At 40.4% G+C, this 20,149-nt stretch overlaps 1 protein-coding gene across 3 annotated transcripts in view; it reads right to left on the reverse strand.

Annotated features, from left to right (window-relative positions):
- Akr1d1 (aldo-keto reductase family 1 member D1) overlaps positions 1-19,454 on the reverse strand; it is a 40,576-nt gene extending 21,122 nt beyond the window's left edge. For 2 of the 3 annotated variants that reach the window (XM_076860224.1, XM_076860222.1), the window contains exons 1-3: positions 19,362-19,454; positions 12,948-13,115; positions 9,389-9,505 (exon numbers count right to left, since the gene is read on the reverse strand). In XM_076860224.1, the coding sequence (XP_076716339.1) occupies positions 9,389-9,505; positions 12,948-13,115; positions 19,362-19,454 (378 nt within the window). Of the gene's footprint in view, positions 1-9,388; positions 9,506-12,947; positions 13,116-15,536; positions 15,552-19,357 lie in introns of all 3 variants that reach the window. The other variant, XM_076860223.1, reaches the window with a different exon arrangement.
- Between the last annotated feature and the right edge of the window lie 695 nt (positions 19,455-20,149).

Here is a 20,149-nt window from a genome sequence, read left to right on the forward strand (position 1 = left end):
GAAGAAGCAGCTGGAAGGGGGAAAGACTTCCCATATTCATGGATCAGGAGAATTAATATTGTAAAATTTCCATACTACTCAAAACAATCTATAAATTCAATGAAATCTCCGTCACAAGACCAACTATATTCTTCACAGAACTATAAAAAACTATCCTACAATTCATACGAAAGCACAAAAGACCCCAGATAGCCAAAACAATTCTGAATAAAAAGAGCAATGCTAGAGGCATCAAAATTCTTGATCTCAAAACACACTGCAGAGATATGGTAACAAAAACAGCATGATATTGCCCAAAAAAGAAAAAAAAAATAGACCTGTAAACCAATGGCATAGACTAGAGAACTCAGAAAAAAATTCAGGTATCTTCAGTCAACTGATTCTTGATAAATGTCCGAAAACATACATTAGAGAAAGGACAAACTCTTTAACAAATGCTGTCTGGTAAACCAGATATCCACCTGTAGAAGCCAGAAGCTTGATCCTTGTCTCTTATCCTGAACAAAAGTCAACTCAAAAATGGATCAAAGAGGGCTGGGGTTATAGCTCAGGTGGCAGAGTGCTTGCCTTGCATGCACAAGGCCCTGGGTTCAATCCCCAACACCAACACCAAAAAAAAAAAAAAAAAAGGATCAAAGACCTAATATAAGACCCAAGACTGCAGTTACTAGAAGACAACAGAGGAGGAACACTTCAAGATATTGTCACATTGCTTGATTTCCTGAATAGGACTCAAATAGCTCAAGAAACAAAAGCAAGAATCAAATTAAAGACTTCTGTACAGTAAAGGAAACAATGAATAGAAAGAAGAGAGAGCCTATTGAGTGGGAGAAAAACCTTTATCAGGTATACATTTAACAGGATCATTATCCAGAACATGTTAAAAAAAAAAAAAACTGCAAAAACTTAACTACAAAACAAACAAGTCAAGCCACAACAAAGGACGACTGACCAGAATAGGCACTTCTCAAGGACAAAGTATAAATGGCCAATAATTATATGGAAAATGCTTGATACCTTCCCCTCTCTTTGCATTTAGGGAAATGCAAATCAAAACTCCATTGAGAATCCAGGGATTCCATCTCACCTCATAAAAAGACAGAAAAAAATATATACAACAAATGCTGATGAGGATGTGGAGAAAAAAGAACCCTTATACACATTTAGTGGGGATGTGCTTTGGAAAACAGTATTGAAGTTCCTCAAAAAAATAGAAACAAAAGTACCCTATGATGCAGCTATCACAGTCCTGGGTATACATCTGAAGGAACTGAAGTCAGCCTACAAAAGGAACCGCTGCATGCCCGTGTTTATTGTGGCAGCATATATAATAGACAAAATATGGGAACAGCCTATGTGCCTGTCAGTAGTTGAAAGAATAAAGAAAATATGGCAGGCATACACAATGGAGATTTTTTTCAGCCATAAAGAATAATAAAATCCTGTCAGTTGTTGGAATGGGTGAAACTGGAGGACATGTGAAGTAAAATAATCCAGACCCAGAAAGAAAAATATGTCGTTTTTTTTAACATGTGGAAACTAAAAACAAAATGAAATGAAAAGGTGATCTGAAAGTAGAAGGGGGACTGTTAGGGACTAGAAAGGGGATCAGTGTTGTTGGGAAAAGGTATAATGGCAGCCACACCCCAAAAACCCAACATGGCGCCTGAGGTGCTTCTCTTCCTCTCTGTCTCACTCCGGCCGGCGCCAAAAACTCCTGCTGGTGGGAAACCTTAGCCCCAATAAGAACTGATTTCGTGGGCTCCGGAACTGACATCTGGAAGAACTTACCAATAAATGGGTGACCCGTCATTTACCTGAGCCCTGCCACCTCTCCTTAGATCTATGTAAGCCCACAGCCTTTTGTAATAAAGTGGAACTTCTCTGGAGGGTAATTTGTCTCGCCTCGCATCTTCTTTTCAAGTGTCCTCATGGAGGACAGACATGAGCAATCTGTGTGCATGAATGGGAATGTCTAAGTGTAACCCTGTCATGTGTAGAATTAATGGGTTAATTTGCAATATATATGAATCACATTATATTATACATACTATATTTTACCTTTTGTGGCACTGCCCAAGAATTCTTTCATAGTCTCATAATCTCACCTGGCATTCATTTTAAATTGAATTATTATTTTTTCTTTATTTAATGACAAGTTATCATTCTTAAGCCATGGAATTCTCTCTTAGAGAGAAAATTACTTTTATTTAAAAAAAAAAAAGTGGTGGCTGAGTGAGGGTTAGGCCTATTTGTGGTTTGACTGTCTATCCTTATTAAGGTTCAAGGCAGCACATCTCCTACTGTCTTAAGAAACCAAAGATCGTCACTAAGAGTGAGAAGAAATTCTTCAGGTAAGAAAAGTACAACTAATGGCTGAAGGTTCCCTAAGTGTCAGAAAACTGATAGCAGGTGACTGCTTTGTCCTGAGGTGCTTTCCTTTCTCTCTTTGGGCCCACCAAGAGTTTAGTGTCTTCTTTTCTACCCGGTGTTTGATCTGAAGGTCAAACTACTTCTCTGGTTTTTGGTTGGTCCTCTTCGAACTAAGCCTGACGATGGAACACAGTCCTTCAGATTTCTTCTTTTGTGAACCCAAATCTTTGAAAGGGGATTCATGACTATTTAGTAAGGAGGACCATGATATTTCTAACTGACATGACTTATAAGGTGGTGTTGAAGATTTCCAGATATTTAACAAAACAATCCCAAACTCACTTCCTAGATGGACACAAAAATCTAAGGATAAGACGCCGATTTAAGGAAAAGTCATCCTGGCCTCATGCTCAGGCCTTTGCTTTTTGGAAGGGCCACCTCACTCTGGTGACACTGATTAGATTTCACCTTTACTGTGACTACAGTCCAGTCCTGGTGAAGCTCATCATTTTATACTACCACTTTCTCTTCTATAGATATGTCCCACTGATACAGTACCAGATTCAATATTACCCTTGTAATGTTGAAGTTAATGAGATCTCCTTTTCTTCCCCATCAGCAAATTTCTTTTCTGGTCAGTAACATAAGCCTTCCTACTTCCCCTGGACTGCATGTTTCATCACCATTATTTTTATATTCTATCCCCTGATATCCCTCTTCCTATTGAGCTATCCTCTTCCAATCCCTCACCTGTTGAGCTCAGTCCCACAGCTCCCTATTGAGCTTGTTCTAGGATCTGGGGATATCATGGTTGAGAAGACGACCAAGTTCCAAGTCTAATGGGAATTACATTCTAGTGTAGATAGAATAACAAACAGGATGAGCAAGAAAATAAGATTTAGGTACCGATAAATGCTAAAAAGGCTACCTGCATGATAGAAAATAACTTGAACAGGATGAGTTTTGATAGAATTTTTACGGAAGGCCTCCTTAGTCAGATGACAACAAATGTTTGTAAGCCTCCTAAATTCACAGGTTGAAACCTGATCACCATTAGAAGATGGAGCCTTTGAAAAGGGATAAGATCAGGACGACTCGGACCTTGTGAATGGGACTGATACCCTTATAAAGGAGGCTTCAGACACCTGCCCTGACCCTTCTACCCTGTGAGGACAGGTAGACAGTGCTGTCCACGAGGAATGGGCCTTCACCAGACACTCAATCTTCCGTTACCTTGATCTTGGACTTCCTAGGTTCCAGAACTGTGAGCAGTAAGTTTCTCTTGTTCGTAAATTCCTCAGTCGAATGGATTTTTGGTAGCAGCCCACATGGACTAAGATGCCTTTACCATTTTTGCATATGCTCTGCTTTCACTACCCACAGCCAGCACCTGCTTGAATCTGTTAGAAGACAGACCTCAGACTGATAGAACCTGTTTGCTTCCTCACATGGGGTGTGCCCAGGAATTGACACCCACCGGGGGCAGCTCTTGACCTAGAGCTGCAGAGGTATAAGTATTGCTGTTCCTCAATCAAGTGATTCTGAGATGTGGCCAACTCTGGCTAGAGGTTCCCAGGACCTTGAGTCAAAGTTGCTTTCTGGAGGACTTTTTCTGTCACACCTCTGCTTGACTCCTTTTATCCCAATCACATTTCCTCACTTCCCTATGGGTGTTCCCCAGTTGCAGGTCATAATAACTCACTCTCCTGTACCTCCTCATTTCAGGGTCTGGCTCTGGATTGGAACCAGAGCAGTAGAGATGAAAATAAGAGAAGAGATTAACATATAAACTAGGAGGGGGCCCAATACCTTTAATGTTGGCTTGGAAATGAGGTGAAGTGGTGGCAATAAGGGACAGAGGGAAATCAAGGATAATTCCTAATCTCTCTAGCTGAATGGTGGTAATCATTTCCTGAGGTTGGGGCCAAGATTCAAGAGTGTTTTTTTTTTTTCTCCAGTACTGGGGATTGAACCCAGGAATGATCTAGCACCAAGCTCCTCAACTACACCCTCAGCCCTTTTTTAATTTTTTGAAACAGGATCTCATTAAGTTGCTTAGAGCCTTGCTAGGTTGCCCAGGATGGCCTCAAATTTACAATCTTCCTGCCTCAGCCTCCTGGGTTGCTGGGATCACAGGCATGAACTACCACACCCAGAAATATTTTGGATGTTTTGACCAATCTGTTATTCTTTTCCTGTAGCACTGTGGATTGAATTTAGGGATGCCTGCTAGGCAAAAGCTCTACCACTGAATTACACCCTTAGTCTCTGTTTGACTTTGAAATGACCATTAGACAACATTCAAGGGAGTATTTGGAGAGACAGTTGAACAGAGAAGCCTAGGGTTCAGAAAGAGATCATGGTTACAGATTAAATTTGGGACTCATCAGCCTGTAAAATGGTCTTAAGGCTGTGAGAGTGGGTGGAATCAATTTACAGAGATAGTAGGCCTAGGTCCTATCCATTTCCACCCTGAGCATATAGAACCTCATCTGACGTTGGAAGCTAAACACTGTTGGTCCTGGGAAGAGAGTGAGGCCAGTAAGACAAGACTGTGGCAGAAAGAGCAGTGGGCATAACAACATTTGAAGGTTGGCAGAGGGTAGCTGTCAAAGAATCATGAGAATGTATTATCATACAAGCTGAAAGAGGAAAATATTTAAAGAGGGAGATGAACACACAACTGTGTTGAAAGAGATCAACACAGTTGATCAACGAGGATCAAAGTGTCTGTTGGGTTTGGCAGGATGGAGACCTTTATTGACTTTGATAGAAATCTCTTGTTGGCAGCTGTTACCATTTGAATATGTCTACCAGAATTTATGTGTTGAAAGCTTAATCCCCATTGCAACAGTGCTGGGAGATGGGGACCGATGACAAGTGGTTAGGAGTATAGCCAGATGCCATTATAAAAAGGAGTTATAAGAGTGAGTTTGTTCTCTTGCAGTCTTTCCTCTTCCACCTCTGCCATGCATTGACAGCAAGAAAGCTCTTTTCAGATGCCTTGATAATAGATCTCCCAGCTTCCAGAACTAGGAGACAGTAAATATCTGTTCTCTATCAATGATTCAGTGTTGAGTGTTCTGTTAGCACAAAACAGACTGAGAAGGGAATGCAGTAATTGGACAATACCCATTTTATTCTTAAATATTTTTCTCATTTTTTCCTCTACCATCTTACTTTCACAAAACTCAACTTTCCCTTAGTAATAACTTTCCACATTGTTCTCTTAGCAAAGAGAATTTCTCCTGTTTCTTCCTGTGTCATTGAAAGGAAGAACCAGTCTCCTTTCTCCTTGATGTACGTTATTATTCAATTAATTATTTTTCATCTCTGATTTCTAAGCTCTCAGATTTTCTCAACATCTATGACCCAAATTTCTACTCCACTCTTCCTCCATATTTTTTGCCTTTTGCATTTTATCATTTTACTCATCTTCTGAAATGACCTTATTCCTCCTTCATGAGTTCTGTTACATGATTTTTTTTCTTCCCCAGATGCTACTTTCAAGCCACCCTAACCCATGTTAGGTATTTCCCCTTGAACTTCCACCATGTCTGCTTTATCCTGAGAAGTTGGTTTTTCTCTTTCCTACACTGTCAGGAAGTATTGGAACATTAATTCAGCCCTCCAAAAATCCATGCTACTTACTCTTATTTCTGTTCATTCATCTTTTAAAAATGTCTTCTAATTTTTTTTTCTATTTTGTTGCTCTGGAATTATGTCTGCTTATCAACTTGTCACTTTCAAAAAACACTGAGATTTTTGACAAAAAATATTTTTTTTCACTTAGAAAATTATGAGATCCAAAAGCTTATGATGTTTTAGCTTTAAATATTCATTTCCCAATTACAGGCCCAGTTGGGAGGTATCGTTATATTGTGTCAATTCTTACTGTTAGTTTGATCTTCAGTGTCCCTGAGCTTTGATCCTTTCAAGAGTACAAATACAAGTTTTCTATTTGCTTTCTCCAAAAAAGACTTTAAAAAGTTATTTCGTCCATAGAGAGGTAAACTTTTTTTTTTTTTTTTTTTTTGGTACCACAGGTTGAACCCAAGGACATTCAACCACTGAGCCACATTCCCAGCCCTTTTTTATTTTTTATTTTTTTGACAGGTTTCCCTAAGTTGCTTGGGGCCTTGCTGAGTTGCCAAGGCTGGCTTTGAGCTCTCTGGCCTCCTGACTCAGCATCCTGGATAGTTGGGATTACAGATAAGCGCCACTGTACCCAGCTAAACTTCATCTTATCACTTTTAAATACAAGTTCTCCCCCAAATTTTAAGACTCAGATTTAGAAAAAAATCTACCATTTGAACAAGAGTCAACAATAACTGAGTGAGATGAGAGTTGAGATCATGATACCAGAAACCAATGCTGTCCTTGGGTGTTAGGCTCAAGAGGAGAAGTCAGAAGGGACAGTGGAGTGTAAAGATGAGCATGGCATTGACCACACGTCACGTGACCCAGGGTCTGACCCCTAAATCTGTTGAACTTGGAACATGAGTAACTGACTTCAAGATTTTGAGGCTCAGCTTTCTCTTTTTTGAAATGAGATTATTAATGTGTATAATTGCTAAGCATCCTTTCCACCCAAATATTTCATAATAGTATCTCTTATTTTATTATCTCTTCAATGCCAGGCATTGTGTCAGTACCTCCGAACATGGCCTTTTAGTGACTCCCCGAAGTAGACACAAATTAGCTATTATTGTTTTCACGCAATTGACAATGGAATTGAAGTTCAGAAAGAGTGACTCTTCTAGGGAGTAATAAAGCCAAAAGTTAAGAGTGACAATTGACAATGGAATTGAAGTTCAGAAAGTTAAGAGTGATTCTTCTAGGGAGTAATAAAGCCAAAAAGTTTGGGTGACTCCAAAGCCCATATTCTTTCCACAACACCATATTTAGGTGTTGTGGGAAGGAGATTAGGTATGACTCAACCAAGCCATCTGGCTCCTATGGGACTGAGACGGGATTCAGATGAGGCAGCCTGGCTCTGGAGCCCATGATCCTTATCATTTGTCACAAATGACCTCTAATTAATGATTACAGTGGACATCTGTGACCTTTGTATTCTACCATCCCTATTCCCTCCTCTCTCATTCCTTTGGTTTTTGGCTCAACTTCCTTATTTAAAATGGTGACTTTATGATGTTTTACAAAAGTGGGTTCTTCCTGCTTCTGGATGCAGCCCAAGATGGCAAAGGGTGGTATCTGAGTCTCACAGACTTAGAGAAGTCAGTGTCAGCCAAGGCAGTCAGAAAGGAAATTGAGTGGGAAATAAAATTGGTGCAAGAATGGTCACTGGACGACCTTGGCTGACCCAGCCCCCCCCACCACCTTTTTTTTTTTTGCTTGTAGTTCTCTAGAATAGCTGTTGGATGGACTGGGAATGCAGCATCCTGAGAAAAAGAGGAACTGTCCAGAAGAGCCTGGTCCCTATTCCTCTCCCTCATAGAACAGGGTTTCCTGCAGTGCTCTTGCCCATCAGGCATGTTCCCCTGGGCTATAAAACCCACCTTTTGGAGTTACAGGCATTTGTAAATGAGTCTCCATCTGCTCTGGGCAGCTTTCCTTAGCCTTGGGGAACTAGCTTCTCATGAATTCCAGGCTTCTGTTGTCCCTTGATGCCTATCTGTGACTAATAAAGCTGCTTCACTTGTGTGAATGTTCTGTCTCTCCAGACTTGTGCAGGTGATGAGATCAGCCCAAGATGCAGTGGGCTGGTGTTAGGGTAACTGGTATATGGTGAACTGGCTTTCAGTAGGGCCTTGGGAGAAGACTAGTTCTCAAGGTCTCTTTGAAAGCAAGATCTTAGACCACAGCTGTCCTGTCAAACAGACATGCACCATCTAATGAGATGCAAATTGAATGAAAAAAAAAACATATTATCTGTGCTTTCCTCTTCTGTATTGTTTTGAGCCAGAGACCAAGATGGAGGCCATTAATTTGAGGACTAAGCAGATGAGCAAAGCAAGGAAGCTCTATAGTAAGAGGGGGAAACCCACAGGCCAAGGATTAGATATGAGAAATGTGACCCTATAAGATTTCTAGGTTTAAGACTATTCATTCATAAAGTGATAGTGAATTTACTGAAAGCCTATCAAAGTTTTAAGATATTTTAAGAAATCTATTGTCCATTAAATCCTTAGCTGACTAACAAAAAGGCAATTATCAGGACAATTGTGAAGCCTCCAAATCCATATTTCCATGAAGTAGGATGCAAAAGGGGAATTTTCCCCAAATCAGTGCACTCTGTGTGTGTGACCACTGAAGAGAGACAACAGAATGGTACTCCTACAGAACAGAATGGGTACAAGTTGAATTGGTTGCCTAAAGGAACTCTGGCCACTGCAGAGTTCCTTCTTCCTGTAGCAGGACCTTATTTACCTTATGAACAAGTGGCCAATTTCATTTCTTAATCTCTTTCTTTCAATTAAATTTTAAACTGTTCCTGCTCTGCTGTGTGTTAAATTATCAATGTTATCTATAGATTGAGAAAGTTCAAGGATGGCATTTGACCTAGAGGAATAGATAACATGTAGACGCTCTGTCCTTGGAGTTGTCTCTAAAAACATGACTATCTTTAGGTTGTCTCCCATTGGAGCGGGGAGGGGCAGTATGTTTTCAGTTGCACAAATTGTGTTGTATTATGTTGTATGAGGACATTTTTATGACTGTGTGAATAGGAAGAAGGGTGTATCTGGATTCTGGGCAACAAAAATGTGAATCACAGTCAAGGGACTGCTTGTTTGTTTAATGGAAAGAATTTATAGTTGTAAAAACATGGTATAATAGAAACCACATTGAGTTAAGAATCAATAAACTTGGGGTTCAGACCCAAGTCTGTGAAATTAACCTTTCTGGGCATTTGACAGGGAAGGTTAGTACTCTGATCTATGGAAATAAAACAGCGTAACATTCTGTGTGGCTAGATAATGAACAAGGCCCATGCACACAGCTGTGGGCTCATGGTCACTGGGTGCAGGCCTAACCTTTAGGCATCTGAACTCACCTTAAAGGCCATGGGTACTTCAATGATGTAAAGATCCACATAATCCAGTTTCAGGGACTTGAGTGTCCTCTCCAGGGCTGGGCGGACCATCTCTGGGACATGATTTGTAGCCCACAGCTGAAAGAATCAAGGGGAGAGAATTCATGTCCATGCTGTTTTCACATTAATGCAACTTTCTATTTTTTTTTTTTTTTGCAAAGCATTCATGCACATTCCATTCACTCATTTCACAAAAATAGGGCTATGCTGCAGTGTTAACTGAGTGTCGGATGAGCGGGTAACACTCTTGACACCAGAGCATCACTGTATCCGAACATGGTATACGACACTTAAAGACATACCTGGCTGCAAAGAACCCAATTATATGACAAAGCCTTTTGGTCACCCTGTGCTAATTTCCTAACTGATCCACGTTGCTTTCACTTTTCTTCATGTGTAACCAGAGAACATGTATCTAGCTAGATGTTGTGAATTAGGCTGGCACCTTTTTTTAATGCCATTTTGATAAAATGTGTCCTTCAAATGAGTAAAGAAAATAATTATACACATGGCTTCAGGGGATCCTTTGCTTTGTGATAGGTGGTACAGAAACCTGGCAAAATTTATTGTACAACGTTAGATTCTTCCTTGCTCTTTTGTTCTGCTTTGTTCTTACAGACCCAGGGAATTCTCCCAATTTCTACAAGAATTTACTTCATCTCTAAAATGTTACATAATGAAGGTTTGGTTTGTCATACAACAGCATGTATACCCTTAGGTATATAAATCCGAGTGACAAGGAGTACTCAGACTCACAGGAAAAATTAATACATCATCTCACAGCATCAATCTTATGCAAAGATTTTTTTAAGGTAAAAAAAGGTTTTGACTTTTTGTACTCTTTTGTCACAAGAAAGACAAGCAAAATAGGTAAAATCTGAATTTTTGCTGCTGTGTTGGACAATGATTTTTTTCCTGCCCTAAAACCACAGAGAAGAAAACACAATGCAGAGAGAATAGTGGGAAAAAATGTTTTAGTTATTACTGTGGGTCCCTTCACTGTTATTGCTGCCAACCTATCCGAGGGAAAATCCTGTTTTATATTTTAATTTGCTTTTAATCAACATACTTATAGTATTAGATTCATGCCAGATATCATGCCAAATAATGTTTAAGTGCTTTATAAATGTTAAGTCATAACAACTTTATGAAGTGGCTGACATCATTTTCTCCATTTTACAGATGGTAACCAATACCAAGTAGCTCACAGCTAGCAGGGAATCTGGGACGAGCATCGTATACATTGTTTTGCACTCTGACAGCCAATCTGGCTCCAAGGTCTGTGCACTTAACCACTGTCCCACTGCCTCTCAGGCACCGGTAGAGCTGCAGTGAAAGCTGATCCTATGGGGCATAGCCTGTGCTGTGATGTGAACTCAGGTACACACACCCTTTCTGGTTTAATTACTATCATATGTTCTTATGTGTACTTTATGATATTCAGCACATTATTGATCTTGTACATCACAAATATCCAGTTATATGCACAACTGTACTTGAGGGCAATTTAAAGGATTTTGAAAGATAATTTGACCCCTTCCTTCTTATATGTTACTTTCAGCACCCATCATAATGAGAAATGGCTATAAAGTAGGTTAAGCTAAAGGATTATGTGGTACACCTGCCCCAGGTGTTTACACAGCTAGCTTTTGTATTTGTGACCTTAATAACTTGTGTGTGTGTGTATGTGTGTGTGTGTGCATGTGTGTGTGTGTTACTGGGGTTTGAACCCAGGGCCTTGTGCATGCTAGGCAAGTACTCTACCACTGAGCTACATCTCCAGCCCCTGAACTTATTTTTTGATTGATATTTGTTTGCTTTTATTAAACAAAATCTATTTATTTAAAAAATGGATTCAATTTCTTAGTCTATTAAACTTATTCAAGTATTTCCTTTTAACCCTCTTACTCACCACAAAATGTTATTCTACTTACTACTACTTCTCCCAAACCAATAAATAATACAATAATACAAAAATATTAAAAATTCTGTTTTGCATGATTTTTATGTCATCTTATATTTATCTTTAAAAAATACAAACTATTTTAATTAAACATAGTGTACAGTTATCCTTCAGTTGCTGTGAGGAATATTGGTTCCAGGACCACCCTTCTCCCACAAAGAATACCAAAATCTGAGGATCTGGCATAGAACCTATGTACATCCTCCTGTATATTTTAAATAATCAATAAATAACTTATAAGATTGAATGCAGTGAAAATCCTATGTAAGTATTTGTTATACTGTATTTTTTAAGGGAATAAGGACAAGAAAACAGTCTGTATTTGTTCAGTACAGATGCATTTTTTTTCCTGAATATTTTATATTCACAGTTGGTCAAATCCACAAATTCAGAATATATATATATATGGAGGGCCAACTGTACTTATAAGAGTTTATTTACACACACACACACACACACACACACACAGACAAACACACAGTTGAAAAATAAAATGAACATCTGACATTACCCCACTTTTGTGAGGTCAAGAAATAGAACCTTACCTGTCTAAGAAGCCCACTATGGACCTTATGCAGAGGATATTCCATCTTAAAATTTGTGTTTATCTTTTCCTTGACTGGTTTTATAGGTTTCACTCTCTATGAATGTATCTCTAAATAATAATGTATAATTTTGCCTTTTATCTCTGTATAAAGGGAATTCTACTGAGAACTTGCTTTTCCCCCTATCAGGTTGTCAAAATTCACATCCACCCTATTGGTGCTTCTAGCTGGACTTCATTCATCATTACTTATGTACTTGGCTTGAATATATCCCAATGCATTTGCCTCTTCTATTCTTGGTGGGCCTTTGGGTTCTTTCTAAGTTGGGGCTATCATAATCAGCAGGGCTGTGGGCACCCTTACAAATGGTATTAGTCATATAAGACAAAAGCTCTCTGGAATATGTACTGGGGAGGAATTGTTAAGTTATAAGGTGTGCACATTTTCAGTCTCATATGCGTGAACCTTGGAAACATTATACTAACTGAAAGAAACTAGACACAAAAGACCACAGATTGTGTGATTCTGTTTCTGAGAAGTGTCCACCATATGAAGCCTATAGAGACGGAGAGTACTTCAGTGTTTGCTAGTGACTGGGCAGGAGGAATAAATGGGAAATGACTGCTAATGGGCAGAGGGTTTCTTCTTGGAGTGAAAAAAAATGTTCTGGAATTAGGTGATGGTTGTACAACCAAAGACCTGATTTAAAGGAGTGACTTTATGGTCAGTGAATTGTATCTCAATCTAAAAAAAAAGCAATAGATGCACAAATAGTCACGTGCAAAAGAAAAAGCAGGCTTTGCTCAAAGTTGCCTAAAATCAGTGCCTATGTATGAACAAGGATCCTCTCCCTAACCTGCAGGGGGAATCAGTCCTCTAAATTCTTGGGACGATTGAGATCTGGCAGTTGAGGAGGAGGGACAGGTCTTGAGAAGTCCAACTTTCTTTAGCCAAGAGAAGAGGCGCCATGAAATGCAAATGGAGATGGAGGGGGGTGAATGCAAGATCTCACCTTTCCACAGTAGAAAATATCCTCCCTCTTCACCTTCCCTTCTGCTATCTTCTCACTGATGGCATCTCCCACTTCATTCTCATTTTGGTAGAGGTGGGCCCCATCAAAGTGCCGATACCCTATGTCGATGGCCATCTTCACTGATGCTGCACAGTCCCCCTTTTTGGTCTGAAATGACAAGCAGTTTGGGGTTGAGGTGAAGGGAAACCACCATTAATCAGGAAATTTTGCATTGCCTTGTTTTACAACTAACATAACAATTCCCAATTCCACGCTGTTGTAGACAGCGTGAATGGTAGACCGTATGTGGAGACAGAGCCTCCCCTCCTCCAGCACGCAGCGTACTTTAAATATATACAGCTTACTATGTGTCAACGATACCTCAATAGATTTAGGAAAGAAGGATCATTGGGGTTATGTTTGATTTTTTTCAAAATGCATATATTTTGTAAAATTTGGTAGCCAAATCTGTGTTCATTTTATTAATCTGAATTAATCAGAAGAATAAGGACTATCCTGTCATTCAGTCTGAAGCCACAGTACAGGGGGACATCTGAATGACGTGTCTTGTCCAGTTTGTGTCCAGTCACAGATGTGCCCATGGCACCTTCCAATATGCTTACTGTGCTTGCTAAATGGGAGTCTCAGGGAGTCAGATCTAACCCAGCTCATGATGGGCCAGTTCTTAGCGCCTGGTTTCTAACACTAAGAAAGCCAAGGCTTCCGTGGCAGGGAGTGTGAGTGTGCAGTTGTCATAGCAACTGGAGAGAATTCCAATCTCCGCTATGCTAAAAGGGAAACAAATAAACACTAACTGGATTTTTTTTTCCTTTGTTTTTTTTTGTTCCTCAAAATAATAGTCCATATCAGCTTTAGGAAAATCAGAATGAGTTGTCTTTAAAATGAATAATTCCTTTACAGCATTCTCTGAAAAATATTTGAAAATCAGACAACTGGATCCTTTTGTTATGTCCAGGGTGTGTGTGATCTAGATATCAGGCTCTACTTATTGTGTTTTCATGTGTTTTTTGGTACTGGGATTGTACTCAGAGGCACTTTACCACTGAGCCACATCCCCACCCCAACCCTTTTTTAAATTTTTTATGTTTGAAACAGGGTCTCGCTGAGTTGCTTAGGGCCTCACTATGTTGCTAAGGCTGGCTTTGAATTTGCGATCCTGTGCCTCAGGCATGCCCCACTGTGCCCAGCAACTTTTGTATTCTCAAAAATAGTCCCCTGAGTGATAGTTGTAGTGTGTGTGTGTGTGTGTGTGTGTGTGTGTGTGTGTTTGTGTGTGTGTGTGTTGCTTGTAGTAAAGAAAAAAATAGAACCCTTCATGCACTCATGTCTCTATCAGAATGGGATAGAAGAACAAAATTGAGAAATGGACTTAGCTCCCTGGGACCACTTATGTAAGCTTCCTGCCAGGTCCCTGGACTCTTCAGGCAGAGCTGGGGAAGCCACCCTCACCCTGCTCCAAGCTTAAACTTAGATCCGAATCAAAAAGAAAGAAAGAAAGAAATCTTAGTGTAAAAGCAAGGTTGTGCCTTCCCCTGGTGAGGCAAGGTTCCCTGGGTTGAGAGGAGGGGAGGGCACAGATGGGAAGCAGGAAGAAAGTGAAGAATGTTGAAAGGATAGCCCCTGAGATGGGGTTCTGAGGTCCTCAGACCAGCTCCCACCATCTCCCCCAACTCTGGGGCAAAATGGACTCCTGTTTTACGTTCCTCCTCGGTACTCAAGGACTTGCACTTGACTTCTCCTTGTGCAAAGATATAGGTTCACTTTTCAGATTCTAACTCACCATGGACTACAGAAATCTCAACCAGGGCCACCTAGCAAGGGTGCTAGTGCTACTGAACACTGGTTCCATTTCAATCCCCTGAACCCCTTACAAGAAGTTGGACCTATTCAGAGAAAGAAGTCTTTGTAAGGCAGGAGAACCTGGGCTGGTTGGCTTCACCAGCTCCACATAAGCTCCTTTCCCACGGCTTCCCTCTTCACATGTTCTAGTGGGGGATGAATCAGGCAGATTGGGGGCCACACTGTCTTTTGTATTTTCAGCCTCCATTTCTGCTCCCATCTCCACGTGCCTCTGAAGACATCCCTGACACTTCCACTGGCATCCAGCTACAGTCCAAATGCCCTATCAAAACAGATGGGATCCCAGGACAAACACTGATAGACTTGATCATACACATGGACGGTGGACAAATTTCAGTTCAAGAGATAACCTCAGCCTGGCATGAAAAGGTTTTGAAAAGCATCATCTCAGGCACGCCAAGTAGAGAAGGCTACATTTGGACATCAAATGCCACCTCTAGAACTGAGACTGATTCTGAAATTAATATAAGTCAGCACTTTTATTACAGGATGATTGAAATGGGTACAGGTGGTTCTACCTTTGCCTCATCATCCTTGGGGCAGAAAAATAAGGAGTTGTTTACGTGTGTGGCTCAGAACAGAAAGCCATGAGTCTGCTCTGAGATGCTCCCTTCTCTACATCCTCATCTCCCCCACCCCTGCCCCAAGTCTCCTGGTGCCTGGTGCTCATTTCTAAGAGCACTCTTCTTATGTCTACTCTCTGATTGCTGTATGTCTTTTCATCTGAAGTTACACTGCTCTGTGAGAACTGGCACATGACCGCTTTTGAATATTTTTTCATCCTAGCATTTAATATTACTAGGCAGCTAGTAGGTTCTTGTTTTTGTTTTGTTTTTTGGTGCCAGGGATTGAACCCAGGGTGATTAACCACCAAGCCATGCTTCCAGCCCTTCTTATTTTTGGAGACAGGATCTCACAAAGTTGCTTAGGGTCTTGGTAAGTTGTTGAGGCTGGCTTTGAACTCACAATCCTCCTGCCTCAGCCTCCTGAGTCCCTGGGATTAGAGGTGTGCACTACCATGCTCGAGTTCTTAATCATTTTTATTGGTAAACACAACATGTTGAGTCCCACTGAATGTCAGAATACACACACACACATTCAAACACACACACACACACACACACACACTCTAGACACTTTCATTTACAGAAATATATATAGAAGATCATAGTTACAAATATGCTGTTTTATTGATATGATATATTCATAAAAGGCAATATACTATGGAATTCATAGCATAGGGTCTGAACTTAAACTATGTGGATTCAAATTAGAGCCCTGTGCCTTAGCATTATAAACTTGGAGTCATTTATTTAATCTCTGTGGCTCATTTTTCTTATCTGTCAACAGTGTTAACTGGTACAGACTTTGTACTTTGGGGAGGATTAAATTAGAAAACATATGTAATATAAAACCTTAAAAGGCCGCCAGGCACAGTAGCACATGCCTGTAATCCCAGTTGCTCCGGAGGCTGAAACAGGAGGATCACAAGTTCAAAACCAGCCTCAGCAACTATGGAAAGCCCTAAGCAACTTAGTGGGACCCCGTTTCACAATAAAATATTTTAAAAAGCTGGTTAGGCATGCCGTTCAGTGCTTAAACGCCCCATGTTCAGTGTTTAAACGCCCTATGGGTTCAAACCCCAGTACAAAAACAACACAAAACAACAAACCTTAAAAGGGTTCCTGTCAAATGGTTAAGTTCAGAAAATTTTTAGCTCATATTTTGCAATCCACTTACATACCCACGCCCTCTGATCCACACTCACACACACATATACATACACCTCTCCCAAGTTGGTTCTTCAGTGGACAAGCGTTGGCTGAACCCACATGACATTCTAGGCACTGTCCTAGAATATAGGGTACCATATTATACTAGAAAATATAGAGCTGAACAGAATGTGGCCCTTTTCTTCACGGATTCACCGTCTAGAGAGGAAGACGGCAGAGAAACAGTGATTCCGGCAGAGCACAGCGAGGGGAGCAAGGGGCTGCGCGAACACGTCCGGCTGCAGGTGCTTTACACAGAGGAGCCAGTCCCAGGAGCGCAGGTAGAAGGCAGCAGCTCACAGGAATGGAGCCTGGAGCGCTGCTGGGAACCCAGACTGTGAGGAGAGAGGGACAGCCTGCTGGCAGGGCAGGGACTGTGGGAGTCACCCCAACAAACATTGGTAGGGAGCCACTGAAATGATTAAGCCAACCTGTGGCACGCCTAGATTGAAGTTTTAGAAAGATTCTGGTGGTCTCCATCTGGGTGGTTAATTAGAAAGGAAAGAAACTTGAAGATTAGCCCAAAATAAACAAAAGCCAATCCAAGGCAGCGATGGGGTGCACTGGGAAACCAGGAGAGAAAAGCAACAAGAACTCAGCAGTTACTTGGGAACAATGTGGAGAAAGGGAGGAATGCTAACGAGGACAGAAGGAAGGTATGTGTTCTGATTTGGGGGCTCCTCCAGTGTCTGGGAGTTACTGCTACTTGCTGGGAGAACTATTCCTTGGGAAAGGGGAGATGACCTGTGTAGTGGTACCTCATTAGTTAGACGGAGTACAAATGCATTTGTACATCAGAATTACCCCAGGATCTTGTTAAGTGAAGATTCTTTTTATTTTATTTTTTAGTTTTTCGGCGGACACAACATCTTCGTTTGTACGTGGTGCTGAGGATCGAACCCCGGCCGCACGCATGCCAGGCGAGCGAGCTACCGCTTGAGCCACATCCCCAGCCCCAAGATTCTTAATCTCTACCCCTAGAGATCCAGATTCAGGACATTGGGGATGAGGCCCAGGGATCTGTATGTTCAGAGTGTCCCAGGGGATTCTGATAGAGCCAATCCATAGCTGTATGAAGAAGATATAGCAAACAGAATATTAAGTATGGATTGGTAATCTCTGTATATATGTTGGTTGGAGCCAAGATTTTGGACAAGGTCCGAGACAAAGGCAAAGAAAGAAGAGGCAAAGATCAAGGACCTAAAACTACTACATGAATGATTTTCCTTTGCATTACCAAAAAAACCCCAAACTAAACAAAACAACAATAACAACAACAAAAAAGGGTATGGGCAGTTACAGTGGATGTGGAGTTGTGATACAAGAGCGAACTATTCATGGCACCTAGAGTTTGGTTTTACTCCTCTGACTTCCATTCTGTTTGCTGCCACCCGGAATATCTTTCAAAAACAGATCCTGGGATGCTAGTCCTCTGCCCCTAAGCTCTAGATGATTTCTCAGCTCTATACAATGACATGAACTCTTCTGCACGTATTCCAGTCTCAACTTTTTCAAAAATTTTTCAAATTTTTCATATTCACCTTCCATCTCCTCCGTTCTTAACTCCATGTTGCAGCTCTATGGCTTTGCCTGGACACATCGTATGTCCTATATCTCCAGACTTCCCATATTTCCTCAGCTCTGACTCTCTGCCTAGCTAATTCACACTCAGCTTGTAGAGTTTAATCATACATGATCATTCAGATTTTAATGGCATTTCTACACATATGTTAAGGTTTAGATCTCAAATGTTCCCCAAAGACCATGTGCTAAAGGCTTTATCACCAGCCAGGAGAGCTGTTGGGAGAAGGCTGAACCATTAGGAGGAGAGACTAGTAAGAGCAAGTTAGTTCATTGAGGGTGTGCCCTTAATGGGACTATTGGGAGCCCAAGCTCTTTCTCTGTCTCTGTTTCCTGCTGCCAAGAGGTAAGCAGCTCTGCTCTGGCACATATACCCAGCTGTTATATTCTCCTGTTGCACAGGCCCAAAGTGACAGGGCCAAGCAACCATACACTGAAATCTCTGAAACCATGAACCAAAATAAATCTTCCCTCTGTGTAAGGTATTTTGTCTCAGGCATTTTGTCACAGGACAGAAAGATGGTTAACAGGACAGAAGGAAGTAATTGTTAACTGTAATGAAGAGTTCTTCTCAGCAGAAATTTACCATGTTTTAAAGGAAACCCATTTCAATCCTCATGGTCAAATTTAATTCTTTTCTGTTTTCAGAGATACACTGTTTACAGTTCCATTGTAACAGAGATCTGACCTTTATGATTGTTTAGTTGTTGGAGAAATGGCATCCTCCATTAGACTGTTTAATGCCTAGATAGCAGAGATGTGTTTTCTGCATATTTGAAGCTTCTATAGACTATTGCTCAGTGCATGGCAGGTAATTACTAAAGATTTGTTAGGCTGAACTAAAAATTCTTAAATATAACCTTTTTAAAAAACTCCATAAATCATAACTCACAAATTTGATATGTCTTAGTTCACTCTAGTTATTAGCATTCAGATGAATATCAGTAAAGAAAGAAAAAAAATACTATTTTCTAATCTAAATTAGTTAACCATGAGCAGATACAGTGTAACCCTTGGTTGGATTCCCATTTAGGCAAAGGGCAGCAGTCCTTGGAAGTTGCTTTCTTTATAAAGACAATGATATTGACTCAAAATCAATTACAAATTATTCATTAGTTAAATGTTAAAAAAAAAAAAAGAAAGAAAGAAAGAAAAGAAACAGAGAGAAAGAGAAACTTACCAATGCTGGTTCTGAGAAAGTCCCAAGTCCAATGATGGGAATGCTGTTTCCATCGCTTAGAGGTATGCGGTGATTTGCAGCACTGAGGTACATCTTGGAAAGAGAGTCTCAGGATTCAGCTTTCTAAGAGTGATTCTGTATAGGACAGGGAGAGTTTATTTGACAAGGTGATCTAGGGTCTAAAGAAAGGAGAGCTGTGGGGAGGAGCTGGGGGAGGGAGGAGAGATGAACAAATCTATTTCTCAACCTGGGTTTATCTTTTTTTTCCCAGGTCTTCCTAGAACTCCTAAGCATGGCTATCCTTTGAACTTCATCAAGTGCATGCAGATAATCAAACTTACTCAGACTTTGAGAGCTTATGTTTACTTTTTTTCTTTTTCTTTTCTTTTTTTCTTTTTTTTTTTTTTTTTTTACAAAAAGAAATTGAAAAAAGCAGAAGGAAATCAATCTGGCCTCTATTCATTAAAATGTTTTGTTGGCAAATAACAGAGATCAATCTTAAATTTTCTTAAACTATAAGGGAGTTTATTAGTTCATATTTCTGAAAACTTCAACATTGGAGGGGGTCAGGGAGAGAAAGAAAGAGTGGAATAGAGAGGGAGAGAAGCTCTCTCTGGTCTCTTCTTATAAAGAATTAAGCCCATTATGAAGACCTAGCTCTCACGACCTCATCTAAATTTAATTACCTCCACAAATCACCATCTTCAAATAAAGTAGCCCTTCCTTATTTGTAGGAGATATATTACATGATCCCCAGTAGATGTCTTGAAACTGCAGATATGTAGTAC

Source organism: Callospermophilus lateralis, chromosome 1 (assembly GCF_048772815.1).
Source record: "Callospermophilus lateralis isolate mCalLat2 chromosome 1, mCalLat2.hap1, whole genome shotgun sequence".
Taxonomy (NCBI): Eukaryota; Metazoa; Chordata; class Mammalia; order Rodentia; family Sciuridae; genus Callospermophilus; species Callospermophilus lateralis.